The 23,142-nt window shown below is 39.2% G+C and overlaps 1 protein-coding gene across 1 annotated transcript in view; it reads left to right on the forward strand.

Moving 5' to 3' along the window:
* SPON1 (spondin 1) overlaps nt 1-23,142 on the forward strand; it is a 252,535-nt gene that overhangs the window by 108,763 nt on the left and 120,630 nt on the right. Inside the window, exon 5 of the mRNA XM_084893979.1 lies at nt 2,676-2,798. Coding sequence (XP_084750105.1) covers nt 2,676-2,798 — 123 coding nt within the window. The remainder of the gene's footprint in view (nt 1-2,675; nt 2,799-23,142) is intronic.

Here is a 23,142-nt window from a genome sequence, read left to right on the forward strand (position 1 = left end):
AGATCAACAAGAAATAAAGAATACATTGTCTGAAATAAAAAATATTTTACAGAGTCCTAAAAACAGAAGGGAAGATCGCAAGAATCAAGTCAAAGATTTGGAACATAAAGAGCCAGAAGACACTCCTCCACAGAAGCTAGAAGGCAAGAGAATCCAGAAAATTGAAGATAATGTAAGAAACCTCTGGGACAACTTCAAGCGAACCAACATCAGAATTATGGGGGTTCCAGAAGATGAGAGAGAGCAAGATATCGAAAACATACTGAAAGAAATAGTGACAGAAAACTTCCCCCACCTGGTGAAAGAATTTGACTTACAAGTCCAGGAAGCGCACAGAACTCCAAACAAAAGGAATCCAAAGAGGACCACACCGAGACACATCATTATTAAAATTCCAAGAGCAAAAGATAAAGAGAGAATACTAAAAGAAGCAAGAGCAAAGAAGGTAGTAACTTATAAAGGAGCACCTATACGATTGTCAGCTGACTTCTCAACAGAAACCATGCAGGCCAGAAGGGAATGGCAAGAAATATTCAAGGTGATGAATAGCAAGAACCTACAGCCAAAAATAAGCTACCCAGCAAAGCTATCACTCAGAATCGAAGGCCAGATAAAGAGCTTCACTAATAAAAAAAAGCTAAAGGAGTTCATCACCACCAAACCAGAATTATATGAATTGCTGAAGGGGGTTCTTTCAGAAGAGAAAGTAAACAAAGATAAAAATTATGAACAACAAATACGTAACTATCAACAAGTGAATCTAAAAACCAAGGAAATTAAAAAAATCTGATGAACAATATTAACTGTTGAATATAATAGAATCAGAGGTATGGAAGGGGAGTGAACTGACGATTCTTGGGGAAAAGGGGAGAGGGGGGCGTGGGAAGAGACTGAACATAAACTGTGCACCTATGGATGAGGACAATGGGGAGAGGGGAAAGGGCAGAGGGTGGGGTGGGAACCTGGTGGAGGAGAGCAATGGTGGGGGGGGGGGGGAAGGAACATTTGTAATAATATGAAAAATAAAAACTTATTTAAAAAAAAAAAAAAAAAATTGTTTTTCACTCATTGGTATTTCTGCAGATCTATCCAGCCAAAGTTCTTGGCTAGACAGATAGCATGCAGAGATTAAGGGCATGGGCTCCAGCCCGGCTGACGTGGCTCAGAGGTTAGAGTGTTGACCGATGAACCAGGAGATCACGATTCAATTCCTGGTCAGGGCACATGCAGGAGGCAGCCAATCAATGATTATCTCTCATCATTGATGTTTCTGTCTTTCTCTCCCTCTCCCTTCTTCTCTCCCTCTCCCTTCTTCTCTGAAATCAATAAAAATAAAAATAAAGAGCATGGGCTCCAGTCTCAAAAAGACCTGAGCTCCAGTTTTGCCTGCACCACTCACTAACCCTGTGACCTTGGGCTGCTTACCTAATATGCCACAGATCTGTAAAATGAGATTAATTAAAGTACTTACCTCCTAGAATTGCTAGGACAAGCCTAGCTATATATGGAAAAGAATCAGCACATACAAGGACCCTCTACAGTTAGTTATTTTAACAATAACCCGTCCTTTTTTCTCCATCCTGGAGCCCAGAATGCACTTCTTCCACCCATCGCTGATTTTGCATATTCAAACCAAATGAACCCAGTGAATTCCATATGGAATACTTGTAAAATGCTCTTTCTTCCACTCAAAAGATTTTTGTACTCTTTGTCGCTGCTCTTTATATAATATTTAAGAATACATGTCCAACTTGGAAAAAAAAAAAAAAGAGAACATTTATGTTAATACCACTAGGGAAACTGAAGCACTTGAAGCAAGTTGCAGCTGTAAGTCATTGTTTTCATCTTGCAGGAATCAGAAGAGACGACGAGCAACAATGCGCAGTTAGGGATGTGGGCTTGACAATCGGAAATTCTGAATTTATTCATGTAATCTCTCTTTCCCCACTTATCAGCTATTCACAGCTAAAAGTAGGGGCAGAGAGGGAATCTTCGGTTTTTCCTGGCTGCCACTGTGCTCAGAAGTAAACCTGAACTTGGGAACATATTCTCTACCCACCATCCCTCCCAGTCAAGCCTCTGAAAGCTTGATAAGAAGTGTTGTGATTATATATGCGTATCTTTTTTGAAAAAAATAATTTTCTGCAGTCCTTTATCTCTCTGTCTCTGTCTTTCTGTTCTCACTGCTCCTTCAAAGCAACTCCTTCAGTCCTGCCAATCTGGCCCCAGGAGATATTTCTTAGAGAAAACACACACATATGTATATTCTTCTTAAAATTTGGTGGGACAATCGTGTTGTGGGAGGGGTGGGGGAAGAGACTGGGGCCCAGAATAGATAACTTAGTCAGTTTTATCTCTGGCTTCTCAATACAACCTCCATCCCAAATATTCTGCCTTCTTAATCCCACAGGTCTCCTCACTTGATTAGAGCAAAAGTTCTATTTTATTTAAATTTTTATTTATTTATTCATTCATTCATTCATTTACTGCAGAATATAGTTGCCATACTGAAAAGTACCTATGCAGAATCCTTTGTAGCCCAAGTCCTGACCTGGTTCTCTGTGTTATTAATCAATGAAAACTGCACCTCATGTGTTTTACCCCAGGCATTAAGGACGAGATCAAGACCCATATTTGCTTCCTAACTTGGCGCCTTTCTTTCCTGACTGTTTCAGATTCCATGTTTGACGGGGTGACGGACAAACCAATCCTAGACTGCTGCGCCTGTGGGACTGCCAAGTACAGACTCACCTTTTATGGGAACTGGTCTGAGAAGACGCACCCAAAGGATTATCCTCGTGAGTAGAGCAGCTATGTTATGGGTTGGGAAAAGTGCATTACAGAGTTCTGTCTGGTTGTGGGATCCAGTAGCTGAAGTATGTTAGGTCTGCTCGTTCCTGCCAAATGATTCATGAAATTCACATTCCCCGCAAGTGAATTCATCGAGACAGAGGTCTGCTTCTAGCTTCTTTGCATGGCATTGTTCTAAGTGTCTTCTTATTTGTGATTTAAAAAGTATTCCTGAGGGCATGCAGCTTATCTTCAGGTCAGACACGCGGTAACTCTCAGTCCTCCTCAAATGGCTCTTTCCACGAACGATACAATAGATGTCTTTGTGCTTGGAATGGCTGGCAAAAGGGACCTGCTCTTCACACTCCACAGACCAAGGTCAACAAATATTCAGCATCCTTAACCACAGCTGGCATTGGTAGTCTGCCAGCACACCCTTTCCTTACTGACTCCAGATTCTACCTTAGATCCTTTGTGACTGCAGGTAGTCAATACCAACCCATGAGACTTGTCAGGAGACCCCAAACTTGCTATTTTGAAGTAGACCTTTAAGTGGGACTCTGACAACTCACTTTTCTCACACTATTATCTCAACAAATGCCTAGCATGAGCCAAGCCACTGTGCAAAACTCTAGCGATGGAATGTACAAAAAAAAAAAAAAAAAAAAAAAAAAAAGACAGTATATGTTCTCATAAAACTCGGAGATTAGTGGGGAGACAGACACTAATCAAATAATCACAAAAAAAGGTGTGAACATTATGACGATGAAGAGTAGACTTACTGTGTCCCATTTACACATTGTGTCATTTAAGTCTCAAAAATAACCAGTTTTTGTGGATGAACTCACTGGAGATCAGAGAAGCGTCATGATTTGCCCACAGTCAAATGTAAGGAGTGGATCCAAGATTCCAAAAGGGGTTTTCCGGCCTCTTTCCCTGCCTTTCCTTTGGGTTGCCTTTAAGAGCCAGTGTTGCCCATCCTCTCTAACTGTGGGTGGCAGGATGTCCCTGTGTGGCACGGGGCACGGTTTTTCTGTTTATTGTTTGATTCTTGTTCATTTCAGTTTGGAGTTGCCACAGCTGGGAAAGAACAGTGGGACTGGGGGAAGAGATTAAAGGGAGGGATTTGAGTCAGCCCCCAAAGGAGGGGGAGCAAAGGGTACATGGTTAGAACTTCAGAAGACCCAGTTCAGACTAGAACCTCCGTGGTCCCCCCAACAGCCCACCCAGACGGCACTCCAACATTTCTTGGCAGATCAAGAGCCCAATTGTTTAATTTTACCCACATGTAATTAAGGCTTAATTCTTAGGAGCCTCTTACTAGTTCATTTTCTTGACTCTGGTTTTCAGCTTGATCTGCTTCAGCTGGTGTGGGAGACCTGGGAGAACAAACTTGGGCTCTTTGCCTGGGGGTGGAAACCACTTGGAAGGAGTATGAAGGAAAAGATTTCCCCCAGTGCTTCCCATCCACCAGCCAATAGGCAAAATGTTAGGGGTCCGTCACTCATCTTTTGTAATCCTAATGAGCTTCTTGCCCTTTTCTATTCTGACACTGTTACTTCTCAGAATTAAAAAACAAATTTAAAAGGTACAGACCATTGTTTCTGGATCTTTGGGACAAATCAAGGACAAATCTATACAGAATGTCTATGGAGTTTTTGTGAGTTTCTTAGTAAATATAGCAGACATGTATTCCAGGTCCCTCAGGATGCTTCCATTGACAGATGTCAGAATGTGTCTTAATATTTGGTTGGGGAAAATTTGGTGCCTTTGAACAGAAGAGCATTTATCACATCACACTGTAATTATTCTTCAGGAGTCTTTATTCCCATCAGACAAAGTTCTCCAGAACATGCTCATTTTTTATTCTCAGGGCCTGGAAGTGCCTGGTGCCTTCCCAAGTACCATGTGCTGATTGCTGAACTCAGAGTGGCATTCGCTGTGACCTGGGAGGCAGGTTTCTAGCTCACATCTAGTCACTAGGGCCAATAATGAGCAGGGAGTGTGGGCTGTAAGTATGGGCCGGACCCTCCTTGGAGAAAAAGGACTGGAATATTCATGAAATTGGAGCTCATTGAAAAGGCACAGAGAAGGCCCAATCAGGGCTTTAAAAATGTGATATTATCAAAAATGATTTCTACCAATCTTCGATCATAGATGCCTCTCCTTTTGTGTCTCCAGGGATGATTTTGTCTTGATAACCAATGCTTGCCATGAAGCCCAAGGAAGCCATGATGCTGCTTCCCAACAATAGTGCAAGCTGACAAATTCAGAGTCCCTCTCTCCTTATTAATTACTCATCAAAAATGCTGCTTTTTCTGCAAGGATCTTGGAGCCGCCGTCCTCAAGTATTTTTAATGGAAAAAGCTTTGGGAACTCCCACAGTCTTTTGTTTATGTGGGCTGTGTCTCTCAATAGTCACCATAGGAAAAATTAAAAAAGAAATTTAAAAATATTACTTACTTTTTTAAAAGGAACACACAATGAATTAGCAATGATGAACTTATTACATGTTACCAAATTTTATGAAAATAACTATTGTCCAAAACAAAAGAAATGTAGTGAAGAGTATTATTGTCCTACTTTTTTTTTGCAAATCTCTTTAACCTCTGATTTAATAGAAGAACCCTGGATTCTCATATTTGCCTCTGCATTCGACCTGTCATGGTTTATAATTTGGATTGTTAAATATGAAGAAAATTCTATCTTGTACAGGTATGTAACTAGAAAAGGGAAGAATATTTTAATAACCTTTTCAGATCATTACAGATAATCTTCTTTGATACTACACCAAAACTCTGCAAATGTACAGTAGTTCCCCCTTATCCAAAACGGATATGTTCCAGGACCCCCAGTGGATGTCTGAAAGTGCAGATTGTATTGAACCGTATATGTACTAGTAGAGGCCCAGTGCACAAATTAATACACCAGTGGGATCCCTCAGCCTGGCTTGCAGGATTGGGCCGAAACCAGCTCTCCAATATCCCCTGATTATGAGAGAGTACAGTCCAGGTCCTGGATTGTGAGAGGGCACAGGCCAGGCTGAGGGACTCCAACAGTGAATGATCTGGACTAGGGAGGGATGTGGGAGGTTGGCCAGCCAGGGAGGGACTGCAGGAGTGTTTCAGGGCATGGTGCAGCCTAGCTCCCTCAGCCCAGATCAGCCAGACCCCAGCAGCAAGCTAAACTACTGGTGGGAGCATCTGCCCCCTGATGATCAGTGCACTCATAGAGAGCGGTTGGGTGACCTTAGCATATCATTAGCATATTATGCTTTGATTGGTTGAACTGATTACTGAACGACCAGGCACTTAACATATTAGGCTTTTATTATATAGGATGTTTCTTCCTCTACATGCATACCTATGGTAAAGTTTAATGCCTTTTTCACCTTAAAACACTCATCACTGGACATTGTTTTTGTAACGTGAGGTGGGAATAGCAAAACTGGCGTGAATTTATTTTTCCTTCTGCACAATTTTATTGGTAGATTAGTTCTTAGAGTAAATCTCAGCAACCTCAGCATTCGATTGTGATTTTTCCCCCTTATTGAGTTGAAAACGTTCAATTTTTCACATAAAGGAAGCAGTTTATGCCTTCTCTTTGGCATATCTGAATTGTCAGCATTACTATTCTTAACAATTCTTAGCATTATTAAGTGAAATAAGGGTTACCTGAGCAGAAGCACTGTGATACTGCGACAGTCCATCTGATAACTAAGACAGCTCTAAGTGACTAACGGGCAGGTAAGGTACACAGTGCAGATACACTGGACAAAGGGATAATTCCCTTCCAGGGCAAGACACTGCTCATACTGGTGTGCAATTTAAAAATTATGAATTGCTTATTTCTGGAATTTTTCATTTAATATTTTCAGACCATGATTAAGCTCAGGAACCTAAAACCATGGAAAGCAAAACCTCAGACTGGAGGGAGAGGGGACTACTCTACTTTTTTAAAGCATAATTACAGCATAGAATATTAAAGCCATATTAATGAACTCTTATTCTGTTGCATTAAAATGCAGTGCTTTCCTTTGCACTGTGAGTAGATCTGATACAAATGAATGATTTTGTAACATCATACATTGGTCATTTGGAAAATATTGGTGTTCTGACTTAGGCAGATGATCCAAAAGTGGAGATGTTTCATTATACAGTGTCAAAAATCACATTCATTATACCACTTCCAGTCTCATCAGAAAAGGTTTAAATATTAGAGAGCAATACAATTCATAGTGACAGATAAAAGTTTTCTAAAATTTCAAGTTTTGCTGGAAACCTTGAATTTTATCATTAGCCGCAAATGCTGTCAGGTGTGTTCGTTCCTTGAAGTGACAGGCTCACTTCTTTGTTGAGAAAATGTCTGCCAGATTCTCCATTCTGAATAACCATCATTTGTCAGTCCAGCTTGCACCTCAAACAATCACACAAGTGTTTTTATGCAAGACAATCATGATACTTCAGTTTGCGGTTGAAGTGCTTTGCCCATAGTTCCCAATTAGTCACACAGTACAATAGGAAGATGTGTACTCAAAGGTACAGAGATTTGATAAAATTAATAATTTATATGGTTTCATCAAGGACATTCTCAGGTGAAACTGACTTCCGTGGTTGCTGTGCGCTGCACGTTTCTGTCCTTGAAGAATACGCTCCACTGAAACAGCTCAAGGCCACTGCCTTGATCCGCCCGAAGTTCCAATAGTTTTGCTCACCTTGTTTTTGCACCATCAAAGGATTTGGGGTTGTTTCTTTCCCGCCACCAGCAATGTTAATGTCAACACATTGCAAAAGGCTAATCATATCTTAGTATTCTTATAAGAATAGTGTCACCTCTCAGTCTCCCTAGGAAGGCCTCAGAGAGCCCAGAGGTCTCGGTGGCACTCCTCAAAGTGAACCACGACTTTGAGAACCCCTGCGATGATATAAGATAGCAACTTTGGGTGTCTTCCTTCTGTTCTCTTTGGATAACTTGCCCTTGAGATTCAGATATGGGGTTGGGCAACACCCTTTTGCCTTCAGCTATCTGTTGTGTGGGCCACATCCTGCCAGTGGCTCTTCTCAGCCATTATACAAAATGGTTTGCGCCAAACACAGATGGTTTTGGAGCTCCATCTCTTGGACACCAGAGCCCTTTCTGCATCCAGTGCACCCCATCCTCTCGGAGGGGCCAGGTATGGGGAGCTAAGGAAGATGGCCTCAATGACTTCTGACATCCCCTCTCTATTGCAATGCCATAAACCCCTGCTGGCCATCTGGAAATAGTGAAATCCTTTTACAACACTCCCAATTGAATACTTTTTTAGAAATTCGTTTTAAGGCTGGCTCATGCAAGTTTTACTTCATAGGTGGAAAAATCCTAAAGCACAAAGAAGTTCGGGGCTCAGATCTCATTGCCAGAATGTCAGAACCCAAATCAAAGCTCAGCTCTCCTGACTCGTTTCCGCCTTCCTCTGGGGGATGTCGCAAGGCAGGCTTCTCTCCTCTGCAGCAGAACTGAATGTCTTATACACAAAGCACCTTTTAATAAGGCCCTGCTGTACCACCCTGGCCTCCACAGATACCAAGCTCTGAACAACTTTGCCCCACTGTACAAAGGCCTACTCTGCAGAAATCCTTAGAAGTGAGAGAACGTTTGCATTCTCTGAGCCTGAAGAGAGTTCCAGAACCCTGGGTGATATTAAAAGTGCAAGTGTGCCCTCCTCCCGACCCCTCCGCATTCCCACCCCACCCTAGTGTCTGTCTTCAGCGGTGTGGTGAGTGTAGTGCCCAGCGGCGGTCCAGGAGCGAGTGTTCTTTACAGAAACACAGTGGCTGGGCAGTTACTGCATAGGGGTGTCCTGGGAGTTGGAGACATGCCCAGGCTTGTCAGGGGACTGGGAGTTGCCTAACACATGCTGAGTCTCTTTGCTCTCTTGTTCTGAACACAGCTCCTGGGTTTTTTGACAAACGCTTCCGCTCCGGAGAGACTCCGTAATCTCCCTTGATAATGTAAAATGCATGACTCCCCCCGTTTTTGGATATAGGTTTAACACCGTTTAACAAATAAATATTGACAAAAAGAAAACCTTTTCCAGGAGCCAATTATTTTTTTTTTTGCATTTGGGAACACTGCGTCAAATATAAACATGGCCACTGGGAAATATACTCTAGAATCGAAGCTAATTTTACAGTGAAATCCAGCCACTTTTTCCATTGGGTCACTTCATTTGAAAAATCATTCATTATTAAATCCAATCACATGAAAGACCGCCTTTCTAACACTTGGCAACGACTTTCATTTCTTTGTATATTCATCTGAATATAGTTTTTATATCACATTTGAACACTTTTTTTTTTTTTTTTTTTTTGCATTGGATTGTGTTTCCATGGCCACAATTTATTACATCAGCTTGTTCTTACTGCTTACCTAACTGTTCTTTTTTTGGCCATCTAGGTGATGTCAGGGACTTTGCAAACACAGAAAGCACTGCAATACCAAAACTTTGTACATAAAACCTCCCTCTACCCTTCCTACTTCCTTTGAATTATTTCTTTGAAATAATTCTCCAATAGTATGACTGCTGGATCAAAGAGATGGGTGTTTGTGGCTCTTGAGATTTTTTTTTGCCACATTCTTCTCCAAAACTTTTCTATCAGTTCACCATGTGACCAAGAATGAATAAATGTATCTGTGGCTCCCAGCCTCTTCAGTGTTCAGTGTTGGAGTTTTGCCAGGTAATAGAAAATGAATCTTATGATGTTAAATTGGGATTGGTTCAATTACTAACACACTTGAATCTTTTTTTTTTTTTTTTTTTTAATGTTTATTGTCCTTTGCCTTTAAAACCACTAGGGTATTGGCAGGAATCAGATCTGACTTTGCTCATTATCTCCCCAAGGCTGAACTCATTGTCTGGCACATTGAAAGCTTCTCAATAAGTGGTATTGAATGAATGAATGGATGGATGAATAGCAATTACAAAATGAGCAAGGGAGGGAATGAAAGGAGATGAGCAGTGAAAAGCCATGAAGAGGTGAGGGCAGGAGAGAGACAGGATCTTATATGGCTGCTGAATGCAGAACACCTTAGATGGAGCTGGTGGTATAAAGGATGATGGGTTAAGAAGATATACAGTGATGGTGATATCTCGGACTAAGGCAGTGAACATGGTGATGGAGAGAAGGGATGGATTTGAGATCTTCTAGAGGTAGATTCTGTCATGGATTGGATGTGGAGGAGTGAGAGAAACATTAAAGCTGACAAGCCAGGTTTCTGGCTTGGAAATGAAGGTATGATTCCTTCTTAAAATATTCCTCAATATTATTGTCTTTCTATTTTTATAAATGATTGTGAAATCATTTTATCAAGTTCTATAAAGGATTCTGTCGGAATTTTAAGTGAGATTGCACTAAATCCCCAAATTATTTTGGAAAGAATTATTTGCTTTTTAATATTTAGCTTGCTCAGTTTCTTCCCATTCAATGAGTAAGACTATTATTTGTGGGTTTCCTTAGGACAGTGGGTTGCCCAGGACAGTGATTTTCTTCATACATGGGCCATAGGACTCTTCTCTTGACATAATTTCAGAAACAGAATTAAACATTCAATGAATAATAATCCCACTGCTTTCTGCCGTCACCGGGAAATTCTTCCCCAGGCTGAGTAATTGTGCCCATCAGAGCCTCCCAGCTGTACCGCCACCAGTCTGAGTCACAGAGCACATCCCCAGGAAATAGGATTTGATACCAAGCACCTGTGTCATGATACACTGGTTCAGTGAAAGAAGGGGCAAAAGAGGAAGAATTAAGTAGCTTCTTCCCCCTTTTCTCTCCTTCCTTCCCTCCACCTTTCTGGGAAGTCTTACAGCAACAACTCACTATTTATAGAGTAGAAAAGGAAAGTCAGTAATCAGTTTTCCAGTTAAACATAGCAAGTTGAACATGCACATTAATCTTTGATTTTTCCTCAGTTCCTATAAATATAACATTAGATGAATAAAAAGTATATAAACCCACAAAGATAAGAAAAGATGAAAGTAGGCTACAATAATACCAAGATCTGGATGCTGAAAATATAGAGAAAAGGTAACTGGCTTAGCAGAGCATGGAAAGATGAATTCTAAAACCTACAGAGAGGGTAGTGCCTAGGAACCAAGCCAATTCATTGTATGGATGCGGGAATAGCCTCAGGAACTAAAAGATGGTCAAGTGCTCAGCACAGTGAATGAAAAAGGCATATTATCTTGACATCCCATATAATAAAAGGCTAATATGCAAATCAACCAAAGGGTGGGATGACCAGTGGCTATGATGCACACTGACCACCAGGGAACAGACACTCAATGCAGGAGCTGCCCCCTGGTGGTCAGTGCACTCCCACAGGGGGAGTGCCACTCAGCTAGAAGCTGGACTCTTGGCTGGCAAGCGCAGTGGCGGTGATGGGAGCCTCTCCCACCTCCACAGCAGTGCTAAAGATTTCCAACTGCTGGCTTAGACCCTTGGGGAGCAAGTCTAAGCAGTCAGCTGGACATCCCCTGAGAGCTCCCAGACTGCAAGAGGACCCCATATCGCCCTGAGTGCATGAATTTAATGCACCGGGCCTCTAGTTTTAGAATAATGAGCATAGGGACAACCCTACAAGCATCCAGAAAAACTAGTAACAAACAAAAGATCAGGAACCAAGTGGCATCAGACCTCTTTCAAACAACACAAAGCTGTAAGACAATGGAACAATGTCAAACTCCAAACCCATGGTTATAAATTCTCAAGGAGACCATTTCTGTTTAGCCCTGAGTTCAGGTGGACACAGAGAACCTTTCTTTTTGGATCACTTTTTCTTTTTTCTTTTCTTTTTTAAAAAAAATATATTTTATTGACTTTTTACAGAGAGGAAGGGAGAGAGAGATAGAGAGCTAGAAACATCGATGAGAGAGAAACATCGACCAGCTGCCTCTTGCACACCCCCTACCGGGGATGTGCCTGCAACCAATGTACATGCCCTTGACCAGAATCGAACCTGGGACCTTTCAGTCCACAGACCACACTCTACCACTGAACCAAACCGGCTTCAGCTGGATCACTTTTTCATTGAAAGTTTTTTCAGCGAGGACCCTAATCTTCCTGCTTCCGCTTAACCTTGACATGTCCTTATAAATTATTCTTCATCAAACAAAGAGCAACATGTTTTTTTGTCTTTTTTTTTTTTCTCTCTTCTGATTACGAACTTATGATTTTTATGGTACTCTTGTTCACTGACAAGAATCACCACTACAATCAAATAATAATGGTAAAAGTGGGTAATTTTGTTTGACTTCTATTTGCACTTAAAGTGCATTTAATAGCTCTCTTTTTAAAAATCTTTATTGTTGAAAGTATTACATATGTCCCCCTTTTTCCCCACTGACACCTTCGAGCCCAACCCCACCCATGCTCATGCCCTGCCCCTGCCCCTGCCCCAGGCCTTCACCACCTATTGTCTGTGTCTATGGCCTATGCATATATGCATACCAGTTCTTTGGTTTATCTCCTCCCACCCACTTATCCACCCCTACCTTCTCTCTGAGATTGGACAGTCTGTTCCATACTTCTATGTCTCTGGATCTATTTTGTTTCATCAATTTATTTTGTTCATTACATTCTACATATGAGTGAGATCATGTGATACTTTTCTTTCTCTGACTGGCTTATTTCACTTAGCATAATACTCTCCAGGTTCCTCCATGCTGTCTCAAAGAGTAAGAGATCCTTCTTTTTTATTACTTTAATATCAATTAAGTACAACGTTGACTTTTGACCTTAAGTAGATATTTATATAAATGTCTACTTTTAATTTTTAAATGGTTATTGGACTTTTATCTTTAGCTCCCATGGACATATAATTGTTATTATTTAATCTCTTTTTGTAGAATGTTATAATTAATATTTTTCATTTGCTAGACTACTCTTCCATTCTGTGGTGAACCTAACTTGATGATGGTGTGTTTTTTCCTTCAGTGCACATGCATAATTATTCTTCTTCCCCTACCAGATACTATTTGCAAGATGTCATTATTTTCCACACATTTTCTCAATAACACTTGCATTAGCCCCATAGAATGAATATGGTTATTCCTACTTAAAGAAGAGGAATTTGAGTTCCAGGAAGGTTAGCAATTAGGTGCAGTTCATAGAGTCAATGCTGTTATAGTTAGGCTTTGAATGAGGCCCATATGACCCTAAGCCCTTTGGCTATGACTCTCCTTTAAAATACTAATTAATGATCAGTATTGTTTTTAAATTTTTCACAACTACACTGAGTGGCCAGATTATTATGATCTCTGGATGCATAATAATCTGGCCACTCAGTGTACTTCTCTTGAATACCTCATTTATTTGATATCAAAGATACTATAAATCATGCACCCGATCAATTTTCTTCTTTGCACTGGTGGATAGAAAGCTCAGGGCAAATAGGTGGTTGATCTCCAGCAAAAGTCTAGAATACTTTTTGTACCCATTTGAGATACAAATACACTGTGGCCAGATGATTATGCGTTCAGAGATCATAATAATCTGGCCACTTAGTGTATATGCAAGAGTGAAATAGTTTCTGATTTTTAAATCTGATCTTTTTCTGACTTTGGTCTCAAGATCAAATTAACTTTCAGAAGGAAATTGGTTAATTACTATCTACCCATATCTATTAGTCATTGATACTTTGAAAGAGGTAACCACAAACACTAAGCATATTTCCTCCATCCTTACCTCCACTTTCTCTTCCAATTTCTTCATCAGTTATTGCTGTTCTTAGGCTCTTTCTTTTGTGTTAGTTTTAGAATTTTATTCCTTTCCTTAAAAGATTATCTATTTTACTCAGATTTTCAGAGTCCATAACAAACCACTATAATTCTCATTCCTTTCATGACTAAATCTACCTGTGTTGTTAGCTTTATCAAATAAGTTTTGTTAACTTAGTGAATAATGCTATTTTTATCCCTTTTCTAATTTACATATATTTGGTTTACATATATTATTCCCTCATTTCTTTTAGATTGCCCTTTTGTTCCTGTGCTAAATTGTTATATTATTTAATTAATATTGCTTACTTAATATGCTGATTTTCCCTTTTTTGTTTTTAAAATATTAATAATAAATGCAATTATAGCTGTGACTTATGTTCTTAGTAGAGCTCTGAGCTCCTCCTAGAGATTTTAATATGTAGTTCTCATTTTCATGGTTGTTTTTTTAACAAAATACTTTTGTACTTGTTCTATTTGACATAATTGTTAATTAGCAGAGTATTTTTAAATTTCCAAATAATCAGGGATTTGGGTTTATATTTGTGTTTCAAATTTTGTTTTGGAAAGAGAGTGGTAAATAACTCTTGATTTTTTAAATTTGTTTTAACAGTGTTTGTTTTTTTAGAATAATCTTGTATATGTTTACTTTAGAAAGCCCTTTTTTCTTATTCCATTTCAGGTGCTGAGGAATATATTACTTATTTCATACCACATGAGCATTATTGGTCCATGCAAGGCCCCTATGGCTTTGTTTGTTTGTTTTTCTTTCATTTCATTACCCCACATACATTGTGGTTACTATATATTACATTTTTTCTGCCATCTTATATTTTCTGATTATAACTTTTTTTTTTTAATACTATTTCTTTTCTTTCCATGCCTAAATTAAGTTTTTTTTCTACTGGTTTAGAAGTTACTTGGTTCATTTCTTTTGTTGTTGTTATTAGGTTTCTTTCTTCTCTCTCTTTCTCTTTCTCTCTCTCTCTTTGATATTTTTAATGTTGGTGTTTTTGTTTGTTTGTTTTTGGTTGCCTTTAATTTAAGATATGAGCTTATGTTTATTTATCTCTATTGATTTCATAAACATTATAAGATTTATGTTTTCTTCTAACAAAACATGAATATTAGCATGCCCTCAGATTCCTTTGGTCTCTACCATGGCTCTATCCAAATACATATTTTATATTGGTTATTTTCTAGAATTTTATTTCTGGGTTGTTATGGATATTTCTTTTTCTCTTCTTCAGTCTTTGCCATTTTATACAACCCAAATTTTCTGAACTACAGAGAATAAGTAGCAAACTTCATGCCTGGTCTTTTACTTCAGTCTCATATTTTCTAAGAACAAGGACAATCACAGTACACATCATAAAATACTACTATCTAATCTACATACCTTGTTCAAATGACATTAATTATACCCTTATAGCAATACTATATTATATCAGTATTAAGGTAAGACATAAAAATGAGCCACATATATCATTTTAAATATTCTAGTAGCCACATTTTTAAAAAGAAAAAGAAGCAAGGGAAATCACTTTTAATAATTTATTTTATTTAAGCCAATGTATCCAAAATAATATTATTTCCACATGTAATTAATATGAAAATTTATTATTTTACATTGATTTTGTGCTACAACTCTGGTTAGATTTTATAATTAAAACACACCTCTATTCAGACTACCCACATGTCATTAACTCAATAGCCCCATAATCTAGTGGCCACCATATTGCACAGCACAGCTCTGTAGCAAGTTTAAAATAAAACTGTTAGCCCAAGATTCAATCTAGGGTCACACACCGCATTTACTTGGCTTGTTTATCCTCCTTTAATCTAGAAAAGTTCCTTCGCATTTCTTGGCCTCCATGACAGTGACATTTTTGAAAAGCAGCGGGCAGTTATTTTGTAGTGTCTCAGTTTGGAGTTATTGGATGTTTCCCCAGGAATAGATTCCGGTTGTGCATCTTTGGTAGGGATACCACAGCCATTATAAATGTTTGTTTAACACCCAATTCACACTTCGTTCTTTTTCTTTACTTCCTATTCTTTCTGCATATTACTAATATCTTCCCTATGTCTTGAAGATATGTATGTGCTTCTGTTAAATCTTTGGACCATCTGTTGAAAGACATATAATTCTTGGCAATATCCAACCTTACTGCTATATTATGGTGAGTTTAATTATGTTTTTCAGACTACTGCTTCAGTTTTTTCTGCTTGGTTTTTCATATTTTATAATGGGGTATTAACACATGATCTAAAATGGTGTACTTATTTATTATTGATTTCTTTAACAATAATTGCTTTCTATTTATCACGATGTTCTTTGAGCCCTATAGACACAATATTGTTATGCTCTCATTATTAATTCTGACTTTTATCATCACATAATGAACATAATTAAATTCCTTTAATAACATTTGCCTTAAATTCAGCAATGTCTGACATTGCACTTGCTTTTCTTCACTTTAATTAATATATCTTTTTAATGGTTTCTTTACACGTTCTAAGCCTTTTTAAACTTTTCACCAATAAATTATTGTGTTAATCCAATTGGAAGCTTTTCGTGTTTTTTTTTTTTTCTTCTTTTGTTTTGCTACCCACAAGAATGTTTAAACTTACATGTATTTTAACCTTAATCCTATCTATTTTATGTTCTGCCATTCTCAATTATTTACCTTTCAATGCTCTGAATAATTTGTGGCATGACAGAGCAAACAACAAAACAATAAAATATTTTTGATTGCTTGTTTATTAGTTAGTTTTCTTTTCTCTAGTTTTTCTTTGGTATTTTATAAATAATGCAATTTTTGTTTTGTTATTTTACTTAATTTTATTCCCTTTGACAATCTTTTTAGTTCAATTTAACTCAATTTAGAATAAACAACAGAGATATTCTGTTTTATCAATACATTCATACCTTATGTAAATAGTATTTTTTAACTCACTTTTATGGAAGCCTTTGCTATTTTTTTGTTTGTTTTTCTCAAATATTTTCTCATTTCCATTCTTAATTTATTTAACTTGCTATTAAATTTATTTAGTTTAATCTACTTTTATTTAATCATTCTCCTAATCCCAAACGCTTATCACAGTTTTCCCTATTATTGTTCTTATTTACATCTCTTCAATAGATACCTATATATCCATGATTTCTTACTATTTTTAATAGCATTTTTTTCAGATCTGTCTTTAAAGATCAGATTTCTTTTTAAAGTTTTTTTGAAGTCCATGCTTGTACATTAGTGGGTGATTACGTTTCTTAAGACTGAAAATCTGCAAAAGTCTTTTTATTTTTATAAAAACCTAAATTATACAGCTTTCTACTCTGACTAGGCTTTAGGCGTGGTTTTCTATTGCAATGAAAGAAAACATAGTCCTTATTCACTTATGAATTATATTTCTTTACATCTGTAACCAAGCTCTTACAAAATGCTTTCTCTCTTGTAGTTAAAATTAAATATTTGATGATGCATATTGATCTCAGTTATTTTAAATGGAATCTTAAGCAGAACTTTATTTATACTTTCAGCTATTTCATTAGTGGTGACATTTTTCTTCTAGTACATCTTTTTTTTAAAATCTTTGATTGTTTTTGTTGTTGTTCTGTTGTTTGCTCTCTCATGCCACAAATGTATTCACAGCATTTACTGTGTGCAATGTACTCAGTTAATTCCTGTTTATTCCTTCTCTTTATTTAGGAACTCCTGTCTTTCCCAGAGTACTCCATTATCCAGATCCATATACTTATGCATCTTTTCATATCTCTTTCCATGCTCTGCATATTTTTCCCTAATTCATTTTCCTTTTCTATGTTTATTTTCTATAGCATCCAATTCTACGTTTTACCTACATTATCATTGTTTATTCCTTCTCACTCTTCCTTCCCACAATGAGCTCTTCTGAAATAAGTATAATGTCTTTCTCCCACAATTAAAAATAGATTGCAACTACTACCTAAATTCTGTTTTTATTCTCATTTCATTTCATGGTTTACTCATTCCACACACACCACCGTCACTCCCCCCAGGTTTTTAATTCATATATCTTTCATACAGCCCAGCATTTTTAATAATTCAAAATCACTTTTTTTTCCCTATTTTAATCCTGTTGACATAACATGCAAACCTGAAGAGAATTTTTATAACAGTTTATTTGAGTCAAACTGATAACATATGCCAGGGAGCAAGCTATCAAATGCTTCCATAGAATAACAATTTTGTGGATTCTTTTAAGCATTTGGAATTAAGGAGGGAAGGTAAGAAAGATTACATGGAGGTGGGAGAAAGCAAGGGAGGTATTGGGTTACAGGACAAGATTATGTGCTGTCTAAGGGTCATTAGGGCTTATGTCAAAGGTGTGTTAACCTAAATGCCCTGAAACAATGGACAGGGCTTCCTTAAAGATAAACCTCTTACTAACAAAGTAACTACCCACCATGACCTGCCCAGCTAGGAATTTATGATCAGGTCATCCTGGGAGGTTACTTTCCATAGAACCCCTTTTTTCATCCACACTCATTTTTCCTGGATTTTCTTATAATGACTATGATGGCTACTTTGAAACCTTTGCTTCAGACTATTTTATTGGCATTTAAATGGGATTTGAAATTGAAAGGCTCACAGCCTCTCACTCTGCCTTCCTCCTGGAAGTCTCCAAACTATATTTCTTGAGCATATCCTCTCTTAAATAAGACATGCCTCTATTAGAGTGGCCATTTAGAATTATATAAAGCAATATTTCCTTTATATCTTTCAAGGCAAAGTCCCATTACCATTGATTGGCATAAGTTACTTCATTGATAACGTGCCATTTACTCTTGCTAGTTGGCAGTTTAAATAGGACATGGTTTCTGCACTTCGTTCACGCAGCTCAAATGTTTGAACTGATTTGTGAAGGGAAAAAGATTGGACTCATTGGCACATCATGGATCAGTTATTATGTAAGTTCTAATGCTATGCTACCAGTTTTCCTGGCAAAATAGATGTGGTTAACATTTAAGGATGAAACCAACCCATGCATTTTTCATTTAATATTTCCATCAAACCTGTTTGCCACTTCTTATGCTGTGATTCCAAGAAATGCGTGCTTTGATAACAAAGACTTAATTTTCCCTTTGCATGAAAAATATTCTAAACTCCAAAAAACCTTATGAAATCATAGAGGAGGGACTATATAAAATTCCATTACACAGCAGCATTATGTGTGGCTACCCAGGAATGTGCACACAAAACTCCGCTGAAGCTAATGGCAGTTATGTCCTCAAGTTTTCCAAACAACAAGTTGAAAAATATACCCTCAAGAATTGTTTCTGCCAAGAGAAGCCAAGTATTTATAATCACAAGTGGAGTTTCTGCAAAGGTCTGTGCCAGGCACTACAGCCCTGGCAAGCGGCCCTCCCAATTTGCAAGAACTCTACTGTTTTGGGCTGGAAGAGAAGCATGAGTACAAAGAAATACTTTCAGCTTTTTCCTAGCCTCCGTTAAATTCAGAGTGAGAGAAAAAACATATACGAGGACAAAGGGTATAGAAATCACAGCCCAGGCACCCCTGCCTTGTGTCTAATAAAAAGGATTAGTACGGGCGACCCGGCAGCAAATTGCCTCTGATGAGGGAGTAGGTTGGTTGTAATCCCTCTACCCTACCACAGAGTTGATTGATTAAATTGAAAGTTACAAACCAAATGCCTCAGCACACCTTGGAACCTTTCAGAGTCTGTGCATAGTCATATGATCCTAATGACCTTCCGTTGGAAGGGAAAGTGTGTACCACCTGCAGGGACCCCAGGATGTGAGGCTTGGGCAGAAACTAACTTTTCCACAACTGCCAGCGAGGGTTTAATTAAACTCTCTCCGACATAATAAGCTTGGTTCAATTTAAGAGGAAAATGTGCCCTGTCTCCCCCACACATGGAGCTTCACAGGGTCTTGCAGCTCAAGTGGCAAGAGCAATAGAAAGCAGAAGGCTTTCTCTTTACATCTGGCTCCTCGGAAGGGCCTAAGAGGCTTTCTGGGAGGGTTTGGTGGCGGAGCCAGTGTTTACAGATGTGAGTGGCTTTCAGTCATTGAATGCAAATATCCATTGGCTTTGTTGCACACACTCTGGGAAAACCAAGAGGAAGAAGAAGAAGAATGTTCCTTTATCCGGCCCTCCACCCCCCACATTGAGATTCAGGACACAGTCTTTTCAGGTTTATTGGGTCCCTCAGCAACCTTTGAAGAGAGCTGTACATCAGTCTGCTGTCCCTCCTGAGGCAGACATGGATCCATTTGGCTTTGCTTTTCAGCTTTCTGGTTCCATCTTTGGTCCATTGATTAAATTTTTAGGTAAACATTTCTTGCCTGCAGGCCTGGGCTAATTCTGCCGCCCTCTTAAACTTTGATCTGTATTCTGAAGGCAAGATCATCAGAAAAGAAAAAGAAAAACAAAAGTGGTCTAGCTTTTAGTGAGGAGACTTAAAACAGAAAAATAAACTAAAACAGGAAGGTGGGAGAGATCAGGTTCTCTGCCTAGTGATGAATCTCAACACCAACTATCAGAGCAATGTGGGAGCTGCAAGAGCATTCCTGAGATGAGAGAAACTAGAATCCAGGTTTCTCTTGCCCCAAGGAAGAGTAGCTAGTGCTGAAAGCCAGTATATGCTACAGACAGCCTGAATTATCATGGACTTGGAAATCAGCTCCAACATGTTGTCTATCTGAGATTTATAGGGCTTTTGCTGCTTCTCTCTATGGCCTCATGTTACTAATTTGTGAAGCAGGATAATCAGAGCACCTGCCTCCTAAAGCTGTTTTGAAGATGGTCTGGGTTCAAAGCCTAGCTCCTCCATTTACTAGCCTGTAGGACCTTGGCGGGGGGGGGGGGGGGGGGGGGGGGCGGGGGGGGGGCGGGGGGGCGAAATACCAACCAACCTCTCTGAACTCAGATTTTGCACAAAAAGTACCAAATCTACATTATTGGGCTATTGTAGGATTAGATGAGTTAATATTCTTACAGTCCTTAAAACAGACATGGCATATAGTGAGAGCTCACAGCATTAGTCATTGTTATTTTTAAATGAAATAATGCATAAATGGTTTTTGAGATCAGTACCAGATCCACAGAAAGTGCTGTGTCAGCTGTGGCTATAATGCACTTATTTCTAGTCTTATCAGTATGTCCCTCCAATTTCTCAGGCTTTAAATAAGGTTTTAGTTCTGATCTCACATTGATCTCATGGACAAATTCTCTCATCTGATTGGCTTCTGTCATCCGGTGAGAATTTGCTGATGTTCCAACCTAGCTCCCGAATTTCCTCCGAATCCCAAATGGAGAGAGGCCGTGTGCCAGGTGTATTTTATCATCCTTAATGCTACAAGTACCACTGAGATTGAATGGCCCCAGATTTAAAATGAAAATAAACTTTGCAAAGGGTCTCATACTGCAGAAAGCCTCACCAGCAATGAGGAAATAGTTAGAACTTGCTTGCATTTGTGATTTTGCCCCGTGTGGGGAAGGAATTTAATAACAAATACAGCGTACGTTTCATAATCAGCCAGCCAAACACATGGAGCTAGACAGCTGATGTTAATTACAAGTTAGTATTTACTGACTTGTATTGCTGTAAATAAGCTAAGGGAAATAAACAGAGTTTGGGATTTATGTGTTCTGCAATGTCTGTTGCCCAAGGTCAGTTTTACTTGGTTTTCCTCCTCATTTCCCCTTTCCCTCAAAACACACACAAAAGCAATTCTTAGGTGGGATTTGCCTCAAAGCACACCAGGGCCTGAGCAGCAACCAACTGGAGAAGATTCAAAGTTAGGGTGAGAAGTGAAACTGACCTAAAGTATTGATCTTAGTCCTGTGTGCAGCCCCTTTCCTTTTCGCCAAGCCAGGCCTTGCTCAGCCTTCCTAACGCAGCCTGAACTGTCAGTTCTTCAAGGGGGTCTTCCCTGACACCCCACCCTGGACTGGGTCCAGTCCTCAAAGCCCCCCAATAACCTCTGGTCCCCTTCTGAACCATTTATTATTTACTATGACTGCTACAAGTTTCCCTAGGTCAGTGGTCGGCAAACTCACTAGTCAACAGAGCCAAATATCAACAGTACAACGAGTGAAATTTCTTTTGAGAGCCAAATTTTTTAAACTTAAACTTCTAACACCACTTCTTCAAAATAAACTCACCTAGGCCATGGTATTTTGTGGAAGAGCCACACTCAAGGGGCCAAAGAGCTGCATGTGGCTCGAGAGCCACAGTTTGCTGATCATGGCCCTAGGTTATGATCCTCAAGAAATTTATCTATAATAATCTATAATAATAAAAGCATAATATGCTAATTAGACCGGACAGCCGAACGACCTCCTGGATGTCCTTCTGGACAACGTTCTGGACAAAGCCAGGGCTTTGAGGGCCCAGGCAAGCTGCCGGGGCTTCTAGGGCCTAGCCCCTCGCATGAATTTCATGCATCTGGCCACTAGTATAATATAAACTCACAGAATTCAAGACTAATCCTGAAAGAGGATTAGGACTGCTTTTTCAAACCAGCTATGAAGTGGTACATCTGTACACCAATAACATAAGCATGGCTTAAAATTCATTCAGTTGCCAGCTTTGAAATTATGATCCTTGACAATCTTTTTTAATTTGGTGGAGGGGTCATCTGCATCACTTGATATTTTGTGCATAGAGACACTTTAATATTTTAATATCTCTTTTCACATATCTGTATCAATATCCTTGTATATATCTAGATCCTGTGATTCACCTCCACATAAAATGAAGCTACTCTGGCCCAGCCAGTGTTGCTCAATGGTTGAGTGTTGACCTATGAACCAGGAGGTGATTCCTGGTCAGGGCAAGGTTGCCGGCTTGATCCCCAGTAGGGATGTGTAGGAGTCAGCCTATCAATGATTCTCTCTCATCATTGGTGTTTCTTTCTCTTCCTCTCCCTTCCTCTCTGGAATCAATAAAAATATACTTATAAAAAAATTAATTGAGCCCTAGCTGGTTTGGCTCGGTGGATAGAACATTATCCTGTGGACTAAAAGGTCCCAGGTTCAATTCCAATCAAGGGCACATGCCCAGGTTGCAGGCTTCATCCCCAGTGGAGGGTGTCCAGGAGGCAGCCAATCAATGATTCTCTCTCATCATTGATGTTTCTCTCTCTCCTCTCCCTTCCTCTCTGAAATCAATAAAAATACATTAAAAAATGAATTTCAGCAGAGAGCAGGGCACACCCACAACAGGGTTATCACCGCCCCAGTCACCTCCTGTCTCCCCTCCAGGATGTCACTGGTGGGGGAAGGGGGTGCCTAATGGTGGGAAACTGGACTGTCAAATGTGTTCCAAAGGCAGCCTGAGCCGTGGACATTCAGAGAAGCCATCCCCCATCCACCCCTTAGAGCAAGTGGGAGGGGCAACATAGACCTGAGCTCCCAGGAGTGGCAGATGGCCAGGACAGGCGTGGGCAGGGAGGGCGGGTGAGTCCGAACTCCCTGCTGCACCATAAAGTACATATGAGCTCAGTATAACCACTGGACAAAGAACAAGGAGCCAAAACAGGGCTGAGTTATGGGTCAAAAGGGAATGACGATAAAGGGTTAATCCA

The sequence above is a fragment of the Pipistrellus hanaki genome (assembly GCF_964339955.1).
Source record: "Pipistrellus hanaki genome assembly, chromosome: 9".
Lineage (NCBI taxonomy): Eukaryota > Metazoa > Chordata > Mammalia > Chiroptera > Vespertilionidae > Pipistrellus > Pipistrellus hanaki.